The sequence below is a fragment of the Dasypus novemcinctus genome, chromosome 26, assembly GCF_030445035.2.
Source record: "Dasypus novemcinctus isolate mDasNov1 chromosome 26, mDasNov1.1.hap2, whole genome shotgun sequence".
NCBI lineage: Eukaryota > Metazoa > Chordata > Mammalia > Cingulata > Dasypodidae > Dasypus > Dasypus novemcinctus.
This window is the reverse complement of record NC_080698.1, coordinates 51489887-51503053: the sequence shown is the minus strand read 5'-3', so window position 1 is coordinate 51503053 and position 13167 is coordinate 51489887. Positions and strand designations below refer to the sequence as shown.

The following is a 13167-nucleotide window of genomic DNA, read 5'->3' as shown; positions in this document are numbered from 1 at the left end:
AAATATAAACTAGATTCTATCTTTTAAGTTCCATTTGAGAAAGTCGGTTTATATATTGTACTTTGTCTTTAAAGATCTTGAATGAGGAAAAAAAACTAAGCAAATCTGAACATTATATTGCAAAAGAGTGAGGTATAGGTGAAGATAATTTAACATTTCCAGGATCTTTTAAAACCGATGACTCTTAACCATATTAGAGAAAGTAAACACAGCAGCATTTACACTACCTTTGTAGGTGTATCTGTTTTGTACTATTGTCAAAAAAGCAGTGGTTCTCAAAATTAAGTACAGATTCTAAGATTGCTAAAGATTTTTTAAAAATAGATCAAAATTTGATTTGTTGAGAAGGTTTTATCAAGAGTGCAAGAATGATTTCTCCCTTCTGTTTAAATCAGTTTCTCTTGAAATAATTTTTTACTCTATTTTAATCAGGTAATGCTGGAACTACAGTCTCATAGGTGTGCTATAAAACAGAGAGCCCCAAGATTTGGAATTAAAGATTTTAGTTTACCTCCAAGCCAGGCTTTTCAGGTAGAAAATGAGTACAGTAATATAATACCTACCTTACTGGATTAATGAGTAATATGATAAAGTGCTAAGCATATAGTGGGAGATATACAATGCATGAAGTTCTTTTTCTTTCTTTTACCATAGTGAGTTGTGGGCCACTCTTCAGGTTGTCATTCTCAGGCTGGACAACAGCTGATTTTTTAAAATATACTTATTTATTTTTTTAAAACTTAGATTACATAAATGTTACACAAAAAATATTAGGGGATTCCCATAAGCCCTACTCCTTAGCTCTCCCATATTTTCCAGCATCGACAACATCCTTCATTAGTGTGGTACATTTGCCACAAATGATGAACACATCTTGGGAGCATTGACACTAAACGATGATTGTAGTTTATGTTGTAGTTTACACTCTCCTGCACGTATTTGCAAGTTATTACAAGATATACCGTAGTCTATATCTGTCATTGCAGTGTCATTCAGAATAATTCCCAAGTCCTGAAAATGCCCCCAAATTATACCTATTTTTCCCTCTCCCTTCCATCAGAACCTCCAGTGGCCACTGCCTTCACATCCATGATAAAAGTTCTTCCATTGCTAGGATCACAACAAGTCTACAGTAGAAAAACTGTAAGTCTATTCTAGTCCATTGTCCATTCCCCAATCCTGAGAATGCTGTGATGGTGATGCCCACTCCCCTTCTAATTAAGAGGGGGCTTAGATCCCATGGGGCAGATGAATGGTTCTTTATTGCTTGCATTTGCAGACTGTTCCTTGAGATGGTCATTGTCAGTTATTATCTCCTTGTTAGTTGTCCTGGGTGAGTTCAGTGAACTGGAGAGTAGGTTTTGCAAGTCTTTTGGATTCAGGGACCAACTGGCACATGGGCAGCCCAAAGATTTAAGTTTCTTGGACATAGAATTATCAACTCTAGTACTAACTATAGGTTCAAATAGAGGGGCAGCAGAGCCATGTATAGGGAAAACACAACTGAGTCCATCTCTCTCACATTGGGGAGCATAAATTCTAAAGTACGGCCCACTGGCAGGGTGTGAAACTTCTGAGCTGTCTTCCCTGCCTATAGTGTCTGGATGTCTCCTTCAGAGGTAATATTTACTTTGGCAGTCAGTGAGTTCCTGCTAGATGTGCATAAGTGTAACCTCTGAAATGACCTCCTGACTTACTTTGAAGTCACCTAGCCATATAAACTCATTTGTCTTTACCCTTTCCCCCTGTTAGTCAAGGTCTTTTTCCAGTTGCATTGCTAGTTGGCTTTTGGTAGTAATCCCTCAATGCCAGGGAGGCTCATCCCCGGGAGTCATGTCCCACAAAGGGGCGAAGGTAATATATTTATATACTGAGTTTTGACTTAGAGAGAGGCCATATTTGAGCAACAAGGAGGGTCTCAGGAGGTAACGCTTAGGTACCCTATAATACTAAGTTTCATTTCAAAAGCAAAGGTTCATAATTATGCAGACTGAGATAGGAAAGAGTACCATACTTCTTACTAATTGCCAGCAGCTGTTTATCTTGCCTTGTCTTGGGGTAGGGAGGGGAAATAGGAGAGGCACAGTATATTTTCAAAGAAAGTAGTGATATGACTTCTAGTGAGACACAGATTAAAAGAAATTCCCTTCTCCAGGATTGGGAGGCAAAGCTGACCTTATAGTAGTTTCCTTTTTTCCTGTTCTTGCCAAGTAGTAGGGAATCCCACCAAGGTTTGCTCTGTTTATCCCACCACAAAAATGACATTTTTAAGGAATTCTCAGATGACCAGTTCATATAAATAGCAATCTTAATGTAGTTACTTTCCTTTCCAAAAAGGGAAATGTTGTAATTTTTGAAAACTCTTAAATTCAGTAGGGTCACTGGATTTTTGTGAATTTAACCTATCTTCCAGATATGGAAGGTGACTGTGGTGCTTCTTTTTTTCAAATTAAAGTAGTTTGTTTCTGTAACAAATGACAAACCGTTTGGACTGTCAGGAAATGTCACCTCCAACATTGAGAAGCAATTTAAATACAATCCTGTTGTGGATAGGATTACTGTTAAAGTTACCAATCTAGTGGTCTAGTCATTGGTTAATTTTCCATCACACTTAAGTGGGGTTTTGTTTGTTTTATTAGTAAATATATGTTCAAATAAGTCTCAGAATTATGTCTGAGAATATTCAAAGCAACTTTGTTTTGTTCTTGTCTGAAAACTTTGGCTTAATATAAAAATGGAATTATTTCCAAAAATATTTATGAAAAAAACTAACATTACTACACAGTTAAAATTAGTAACTACTTATTGAGCCTTTTCAGTTTCAGGCATGTACTAAGTAAGGATTTTGTGTGTATTCTCTAATTTAATCCTGCAAGGTAGGTGCTATTAGCCTCACTTTAAAAAGTAAGAAAATGAAATCAGAAGTTAAATAGCCAAAGTAAGTAAGTTTTAGATTTAGGAGTCAAATTCCAGCTGTGCCTGACTCTCAATATCCACACTCTTTCCACTCTGCCATACTGCCTCTCTAAAATCACTGCTGCTGATTTTATCATTTACCTACTTTACCATTCCCCCAAAATTATTTCTTAGTTTACCTTTTAAGGAACATAATGAAAGTATAATATGAAAGACAATAAAAAGTTTTTGATAGTCTTCTCCTAGAGGTGCTAATGGAAAGATATGATTACAGCAATGTTTGAGGAAAAGTAATATACATCTTATATTTCATTCAGCAGATGTTTAACATCTGTTTTCTAGACACAAGGGAAACCAAACTAAGAGACCAGTCCACCCTTGGAATGTTCACAGACTGTTAATAGACAAAGTGAACTGGGAAAAAGGAGAGCTGGAGATGCCTAAAACCATTAGGAAGATGCTGGAATAATATTTTGACCATGATTTAAGAGCTTCTTGAAGAGTTGGCATAAAAATGATTGACAAGCAAGTGTTAATGCAAAGCAAAATCAGCACAACTTGGAAACTGCTTGAAAACTTGGGAGAGATAGGGGGTATCAGGAAGATGATTTTAATCCTGGATTACTGGAAAAAGGATGAAAATAGGTATATAAGAAAACAAAAAGTCTTAATGAAGGAGAGAGGAGGAAATGATATGCTTAGCTTGAAACATAAAAAAAAATTTTATTTCTTAGAATTAGAAGGATGTCCAAGTAGAAAAAGCCACTTGTCAGTTGGCAGATTAAGCCTGGAGACAGCATTAAGGAATCATCTAGGTAGTAGAGATTCTGAAACCTAGAGAGAGTGTCACAGTTAAACCTAGTCTACAGACCTGGATGTCCAAACATGCCATCAAAAAGCTAGCTGCAATATAATATGGATTGGAGTGGACTTGCTGGTACTCTACTATAGATTGTTGTGACTCTAGCAATGGAAGTAATTGTATCATTGATGTGGAGTTGGTGGGTATGGGAGTTGCTGAGGGCAGGGAGAGGGAGAAAGAGGTATGATAGGGGGCATTTTCAGGACTTAGAGTTGTCCTGAATGATATTGCAGGGACAGATGCAGGACATTGCATTTCCTGCCATAACTCACTGGATGTACTGGGAAAGAGTGTGAACTACAATGTAAACTATGGACCATGTGATGTGGCAGTGCTCCAGGGTGTATTCACCAAATGCAATGAACGTGCCTTACTGATGGTGATGACGGGATGTTGATGTGGGAGGAGCAGGCGGGGAGGGGGTGGTTTGTGTGGGAACCTCTTATGTTTGTTTATTTGTTTAATGTATCTTGAGCTTCATTTTGTTTGTTTTTTTAATCCTCCCCCCTTGCAGCTTTTTGCAGTGCTGTCTGCTCTCTGTGTCCATTCACTATGTGTTCTTCAGTGTCTATATTTATTTTTTTATTTCCCCTTCCTCCCTTGCAGTTTGCTTGCTGTCTGCTCTCTGTGTCTGTCGCTGCACTCTTCCTCATTTTTTGCTTATCTCCCTTTTTGTTGCATTACCTTGCTGAGTTGGCTCTCTGCAGCGCTTGTGGACCAGGCGGCACTCCGCGGTGCTTGTGGGCCGGGCAGCGCTTGTGGCCAGGCGGCTCTCTGCGGTGTGCGGGCAAGCCTGTCTTTACAAGGAGGCCCCGGAACACAAACCTAGGGCCTCCCATATGGTAGACGGGAGCCCAACTGATTGAGCCACAGCTGTTTCCCCCTCTTATGTTTTTTAATGTAACATTTTGAGTGATCTATTTATCTTTAAAAAAAAAAAAAGATAGCTGCTAGGGAAGCAGATGTGGTTCAAGCAGTTGAGCACCCACCTCTCGTATGGGAGGCCCCTGGGTTCAGTTCCTGGTGCCTCCTAAAGAAGACAAACAAAAGCAGATATCAAGCAAAAACAGTGAGGAAAAAAATGAGCAGACAATGAACAAAAACAAATGAGCAGGGAACAGATGTGACTCAAGCATTGAGCACCCACCTCCCACATGGGAGGTCCCAGGTTTGATTACTGGTGCCTCCTAAAGAAAAAAAAACAGACAAGAAAAGAAAAAAAGGACATGAGCAGACAATTAGCAAACAGACAAGGGAGTCATCTGGGAGGCAGGGGATAGCTAGCTGCTATATCCAGCAAGCACCATAGACACAAGGAGGCAGAGTTAGAGCTCTTGAGGGACACAAAAATATCAGAAACCTAAAAATTATCATCTAAAATATGAGCAAATAATTTTAACCTAAATTAATATTTAATGAAATGCTTACAAAATGCAACTCTCAACTTTAGTTATTGTTATATATTTAACATTCATAAACATTTCATTTCATTTGAAAACAACTTGTGGTATAGATTTTCTCACTTCTTCACGATGCATGTCAAAAATAGCCCAGTAGGGAAGTGGGGTGTGGCTCAAGTGATTGGGCTTCCACCTACCACATGGGAGGTCCCAGGTTTGGTTCCCAGTTCCTCCTGGAGGAGAGCTGGCACGGCGGGCAGGCATGGCAAGCTGATGCAACAAGATGACACAGCATAAGAGACACAAAGAGGAAAGACAGTGAGAAACGCAACAAATCAGGGATCTGAGGTGGTTCAGGTGATTGAGCGCCTCTTGCAAATGGAAGTCCCAGGTTCAGTTTCTAGTGCCTCCCAGAAGGAAAGATGAGCAGACACAGAGAGCACAGAGCAAATGTTCACAGAGAGCAGACAGCAACTGCAAAACAATGAGGGTGGGGGTATAAATAAAATAAAATATAATAAAATAAAATAGCCCAGTAGCTATCTTCATTGGTCTCTGAGATATAACAGGTGGGAATCATAAGGCAACCAACCAAAACAGCAAATAGCTGGGGCCCTTTCCCAACATTAGGAAAGGGGAAGAGAAAAGGTCTTAAAAGGCCTACCCGGGGACCCCATATGCTCCATAGCACGCCTGCACCTACTCCCATGACTGGGGTGTATACTTTTCTTCTTTTCCTTAGTTTTTCAGTAAAATTTTTACTCACTTACTTACCCTAAAAAAAAAAAAAAAAAGAATAGCCGAGTAGCTGAAGTTTACCAAGATGGCAATGTAAGGCACTCGGGTGCCATACCCCTACAGAAATCCAGGACCTCATACATGGGAGGTCTCCATTCCACTCACACACACACACAATCTTTAAACAGCTAGCAACAACTGGCAAAGCCATCATCCTCAAAACTAAAGAAAACAGTGAAAAGGATTGCAATAACTGGGCAAGTGTAGAAGCAAGATAAAACACTTTGAATAGATTATACAAGGTGTGGGACTGTATAACACAGTGATCCATGTGATGGAAGATGGACTGTGGCTAACAGTACAAATATAAGAGTGTTTTCTTATGAACTGTGACAAATGTACAATCCCAGTATGTGTTGTTAATAATAGGGGGTATATGGAAAAAATATACCAAATATAATTTAGATCACACTTAGTGGTAATAGTCTGATTATGTTCTTTCATAATCTGTAGCAAATGTTCCACAACGTTGTAAGGTGTTCATGGAGGGGTGATATATGGAAATTCTACATGTTATGTGTGATTGTTTTGTAAGCTCACAACTTCTCTAATAAAAAATATATATTTAAAAAATTGTGTATGAAGAAATAAAAAGTATATATAAAGAAAAAAAAATGGTAAGAGAAGCTCCTGGTGCTATAGCTGACCCATCTCTCACCCCTCTCCTGTATGGTATGGAGCCAGCCTGTGCTCCCAATGTGGGGCCCTGGCCGTATTCTAGAGGGGTAGAGTAGCTTCAATATGTATACCTAGGAGCCTGTATATCAGTGCCAAACTGTGGGGTGGCAAATAGAAAGACTGAACCAAGAAATCCTTCTCAGGCTCACCCTCTCAGAACTTAACTCGCAGGCAAAGGCAGCTTGCAGACATCTAAAGGACCATATGAAACATTTAAGTCAAAGGTGCCTGGGGCAAAGGATTATCTGCTTTAGGTCATAAAACAGCACAACCTAGGGAGAGAAAGTCTGAAAGTCTGTTTCTTTGGGAGTAGAGGGGGCTTTGAATTTCTAAGGCCAGGAGAAAGCACAAACCCAGACCAATACCCTACACTCAAACAATCATATCTTCTTGATAGGAAGACTTAACTCAGAAAGAGAGCTCCAGCCAAACAACGGAGGCAAGAAGACAGTGGTATGAAGTAAAGTGCTAAAAGAAAACAATTGCCAATCAGTAATTTTGAATCCAGAGAGACTGTCTTTCAAAATGAGGGACAGACTAAGACATTCCCAGATAAATGAAAACTGAGGGACTTCCTCACCACTAGACCTGCCCTAAAAGCAATGCTGAAAGGAGTTGCTTAGACTGAAAGGAAAGGACAATAAACAGTGGTTCAAAGCAGCATCAAGAAATGAAGACCTCCAGTAAAGGTAACCATACGATAATTATCAATGCCATTACAATTGTAATTTTTTTTTAGTATATAACTCCATTTATTTCTTACAGATTCTAAAATGCATACGTATAAAAAGTAATGTCCCAAATCTATGGTTTTTCACATACAATGTATAAAGATATTATTTGTAACAAGTACAATAAAAAGATGGGGAGACAGGTATAGGAGCAGTGTATTTGCAGGCTGAAGTCAAGATGCACCAAATCAAATGTGACTGTTATGGATGTGGGATCTTAAATTTAAGCCCCATGGTAACCACAAAGAAAAGATATGAAAAATATATTCAGAAAGAAATGAGAGGAGACTCAAAATGGCACAACACAAAAAATCAAGTAAATCTGAAAGTAGGCATTATTGGAAGAATTGCGAGGGGAGTATAAGACTTACAAAGAGTAACAAAATTGCAGAAGAAAATTTCTACATTATCAATAGTTACTTTAAGTATAAATGGACTAAATTCCTCCAGTCAAAAGGCAGAATTGGCAGAAGGAGGAAAAAAATGTCCCAACTATATATCGTTTACAAGAGACTCACCTGTAATTCAAAGACATAAGTAGGTTGAAAGTGAAAGGATGGAAAAACTATATATACTGTGCAAATAGTAATCAAAAGAGAGCTGGGGTAGCTTATGCTAATATCAGATAAAATAGACTTTAAGTCAGAAACTGTTACAAGGTTACAAAGAAGGTTGCTGTATACTGATAAAAGGAGTTAATTCAATAAGAAGATATAACAAATATATATGCATCTACAGGCAGAGCCCAAAAATATGTGAGGTAAATATTGACAGACTTGAAGGGAAAAATACACATTTCTACATAAATAGTCAGAAACTGCAGTATGCCACTTTCAATAATGGATAGAACATCTAGACAGAAGACCAGTAAGGAAACAGAGACAGTATAAACCAACTAGACTTAACAGACATATATACAGCACTTCACCTAACAGCAGCAGAATACCCGTTCTTCTTTAGTGCACATGCATCATTCCCACAAAAGTCTCAATAAAACTAAAAAATACTGAAATCAAACAATGTATCTTTTGACCAAAGTGGAATGAAGCTAGAAATCAGTAACAGAGGAGGAAACCTGGAAAATTTATGAATATGTGTAAATTAACCCACTCTTAAACAACCAGAAGGTCAAAGAAGAAATCACAAGGAAAATTAGGATGTCTCTTGAGGTGAATTAAAATGAAACTCAACATACCAAAACTTATAAGGTGCAGCAAAGGCAGAGCTGAGAGGGAAATTTATAGCTGTAAATGCTTTCATTAAAAAAGAAAGATCTCAAATCAGAGACCAAACCACACAACTGAGAGAATCAACGGAACCAAAAGGTGGTTATTTGAAAAGGTCAATAACATTGGCAAATTATTAGCTAGATTGGCAAAGAAATAGAGAGGACACAAATAACTAAAATCAGAAATGAATGGGGGGACATTGCTATGACCTCAGAAATAAAAAGGATTATAAGACAATGTTGTGAACAGCTGTTCACCAACAATTTAGATAACCTAGGTGAAGTAGACAAATTCCTAGATACACTCCCTATACTGTCTCAAGGGGAAAAAAAAATAGAAGATCTTAACAGACCAATAAAAAGTAAAGAGATTGAATCAGTTATCATAAACCTTCCAACAAGGGAAGTGGCTGTGGCTCAATCAGGTGGGCTCCCGTCTACCATATGGGAGGCCCTGGGTTTGCTTCCCAGGGCGTCCTTGTGAAGGCAAGCTGGCCTCGTGCACGACAGAGAGCTGGCACAGCAAGATGACGCAACAAAGGGAGACAAGCAAATACAGAAAAAACGCGCAGCGAATAGACACAGAAAAGAGACAGCAAGGAAAGGAACTAGCTGCAAGGAGATAGATAGATAGATAGATAGATAGATAGATAGATAGATAGATAGATAGATAGATAGATAGATAGATAGATAGATAGATCTTATTTTAAAACACCTCCCACCAAAGAAAAGCTCAGGTCAAGATGGCTTCCTAGTGAATTTTTTTTAAAAAGATTTATTTATTTATTTATTTATTTCTGTCCCCTCCCCCTCCCCACCCCGGTTGTCTGTTCTCTGTGTCTATTTGCTGCGTCTTCTTTGTCCTCTTCTGTTGTCGTAAGCTGCCCGGGAATCTGTGTTTCTTTTTGTTGCATCATCTTGTTGTGTCAGCTCTCCGTGTGTGCAGCGCCATTCCTGGGCAGGCTGAACTTTCTTTCACGCTGGGTTGCTCTCCTTACGGGGCGCACTCCTTAAGCATGGGGCTCCGCTACGTGGGGGACACCCATATGTGGCATGGCACTCCTTGCGCTCATCAGCAGTGCACATGGGCCAGCTCCACACGGGTCAAGGAGGCTGGGGGTTTGAACCACGGACCTCCCATGTGGTAGACGGACGCCCTAACCACTGGGCAAAGTCCGCCACCCCTAGTGAATTTTAGCAAGCATTCCAAAAAGAATACAATTCTGCTTAAACTTTTGAAAGAAAATTGAAGAAGAGGGAATACTTCCTAACTCATTATGTGAGGCCAGTATTATCCTAATACCAAAGTCATATAAAGATAACACAAGAAAAGAAAATTATGGACCAATAGCCTGTTTAATACAGATGTAAAAATCTTCAACAAAAATTTGCTAACCAAATCCAGCAGTACATTAAAAGTGGGATTTATCCCAGGTATGCAAGGGTAGTTCAACATCAGAAAACCAATTCATGTAATATACCACACGAATAGAATGAAGGAAAAATAACCACATTGATAAACAGTGGCGTGAGTAAGGGGTTGAATAGGAGGAGATGAAATTAGAGAGTTAATGGATGTGGTACAGGTGCCAGATCATGTCGGGCTTTTTAGTTCATTGTAGAGACTTTGGCTTTAATCTGAGATTGGGAGCCATTGGAGAGTTTTGAGAGTAAAAAATATCGTGATATTTCTTACGTTTTAAAAGTATAGCTCTGGTTGCTCAGTGGAGAATTGATTTTAAGGAAATTATTACATTAATTATAGGACACTGTTTTAGTAATCCGACAAGAGCTAATGGTGGCTTGGAGCAGGGTGGTGGCAGTGGAGGTTCAGTAAGAAGTGTCAGATTCTGGATGTATTTCGCAAGTAGAGCGTGAAGTGTTTGCTGGGGCAATATAGTGTATATAGTGGGTAACCACACAGACTCTCTAGCTAGGCTGCCTGGGTATAAACAATGGCTCTGTCACATCTTCTAATTCTTTTTTTTTTTTTTTTTTAATTAGAGAAGTTGTAGGTTTACAGTTCCCATGTCCCACCCTATTATTAACATCATGCATTAGTGTCTACTACTTCTTTACTATGTGGTTTTGGACAACTTACTTAAATTCTCAATTCCTTGGTCTTCTTGACTGTAAAATAATAATACCCATCTCCTGGTGTCATTGTAATAATTAGTTACTAAACATACAAAGGGTTTAGAACAGTGGCACATAGTAGGTACTATACTATATGTGTGAGCAACTGTGATTATTAATGTTGTTAATTGGATATGGTATGTGAGATAAAGAAGGTTTTAAATCTGACTCGAAGGCTTTAGATTTGAGCAAGTGGAAAGATGAAGTAGCCATTAGCTGAGATGGGCAAGACTATAGGAGGAGCAGGTTTTGGCAAAATCAGGAAATCAGTTTAAATCTCAAATAGCTATTAAACATCCAAGTAGAGATATTAAGTAGGTAGTTAGATATTAGAGTCTAGAGTAAGGGGGAGTATGGGCTGGAGATACACATTTGGAAGTCTTTATCAAATAAGTGACATTTAAGACTATTTTAGGAACCAGAAAAGTAATCAAGTCCTAACATGGGGGAGGAGCTGTGTAGATTGGGCAGGTCCCTCCTTGGATCGTCTCCTTTTCGTAAACTGCCTGTAAATCTTCATGGCCAGATTATCCTAAGAAAACCAGATTATCACAGATCCCATAGAATTTTTCAAATTCTTTCACTGTATTTTAGAGTTTTTTTAAATCAAATATTGCTTGAAATAATAGGATTAAGCTCATAATTAGAAATCTTTTGTCTTAATGATAATTGTGTCATAAAAGTATTTGTAGCATTCTCCAGATATCAACCAATCGATATCAGCCATCCAAATTCCACCACTTGTAAATTTAAACAAAATTAGGAGAAATCCCTGATTTAAAGAGTGTTATGCTCAAAACTAGTCCCTCTTTGCTAATATAGATGAATAAGAATATACATTTATATGCATTTCTCTGTGTGCCCACAATGATTAAAAGTGGTTAATTTGGGGGATTGTGGGAAGATGGCGATGAACTAGCAGGCAAAGCTTAATGCTCTCACAAAAACAGTGGAGAAAGAGCCATACACTGTCCGAGTGACCTGCTTTGGGATCAGCAGACCAGGACAGTGCTATACAACTCCCAGGAGGGTGAGGAACAGAGAGATGAAGAAGCCAAAATGACAAACATGAGTTAGCAAGCCCCTATGGCAGCTGGGAAGGACTCCCCTCCCCCACCCCCAAGATAATAAGCTGGGGTAAAACCCATGTCTCACTGTAGCTGACTAAGAGGGGAACAGACATCTTCCTCCCTGTCAGCTGTTTCAAGGGAAAGGGGAGGGGAGGTCGGGGTGCTTTTCTTCAGTGAGTTCAGCCAGCAGATCCCGCTTTGAATTTATGATCCAGGAACACAGGAAAGCCAAGATTGAAACACCTCCATGGAATGGTGTGATGGCTAGCATCATCTGCTGGCCAGTCTGGAAATTGCATGGGCAAAAACTTGCATGGACCAAAACTTTTTACGCTCTCTATATCCAACCCCTAAGAGAAAATCTGTACCCCACTAGTAAGTCCCTGACCCAATTTTAAAAACTTAAGCTGGGCAATTTTATAGACTGAGAATAAGTTGAACCAAATGTCAAAGAAGGGCTGTGAAAAACAAAAACAATAGACAAGAGAGAGAAATTAGCCATCAGAGTAAATTCACCAGATGCCTTAATTCATTAGATGCCTACATGTCAGCAAAAAATTACAAGCCATACTAGGAAACAGGAAGAGATGGCCCAGCCAAAAGAACAAATCAATTATCCTGAAGAGATATAGGATTTAGTACAATCAGTGATAATCATACAACTCTCCTAAACCACTTCAAATAATTTAAAGAAAATATGACTAAAGAAATAAAGGATATTAAGAAGACACTGGGAGAGCATAAAGAACCATTTAAACCAGCAAAGAAAAGTAACAGACCTTATGGGAATGAAAGACATGATGGATGAGATTAAAAAACATTAGAAGCACATAAGAGAAGATTTGATTTCTTGAAGACAGAATTAGTGATTTCATATATCATCTGAACTGGAAAAGATGGGAAAACAGAACGAGAAGAGAATGGAAAAAATGGAACTGAATGGCAATGCAAAATATACAAACATTCGCATTATTGGTGTCCCAGAAGGAGAAGAGAATGGAAAAGGGACAGAAAGAATATTTGAGGAATAATAACCAAAAACTTCCCAACCCTTGTGAAGGACCTAAATGTCAATATCCAAGACCAACATACCCGAAACAGAATAAATCCAAATACACCTTCCCTGAGACAACCCACTATTCAGAATGACAAATATCAGAAATAAAGAAAGGATTCTGAAAGCAGCAAGAGAAAAGCAAAACATCACACATAAGGGGAACTTGATAAGATTAAGTGCCAACCTCTCCTTAGAAACCAGGGAGGAGAGAAGAAAGTAGTAATTTTTTGCTGATATGTAAGATAAAAAGAAAAACTCCCAGCCAAGAAATCTGTATCCAGCAAAGTTGTC

General features: G+C 38.7%; 1 protein-coding gene across 6 annotated transcripts in view; it reads left to right on the top strand.

The window, feature by feature from the left end:
- TMCC1 (transmembrane and coiled-coil domain family 1) overlaps window positions 1–13167 on the top strand; it is a 250360-nt gene that overhangs the window by 201611 nt on the left and 35582 nt on the right. For 3 of the 6 annotated variants that reach the window (XR_011647564.1, XM_058288864.2, XM_058288863.2), the window contains exon 4: window positions 1061–1143. The exons of the other annotated variants lie outside the window; for them this stretch is intronic. Coding sequence is in view for 2 of the 3 variants with exons in the window: in XM_058288864.2 (XP_058144847.1) it covers window positions 1061–1143 (83 nt within the window). In the remaining variant the exon portion in view is untranslated. The remainder of the gene's footprint in view (window positions 1–1060; window positions 1144–13167) is intronic. 6 annotated transcript variants of the gene reach the window in all.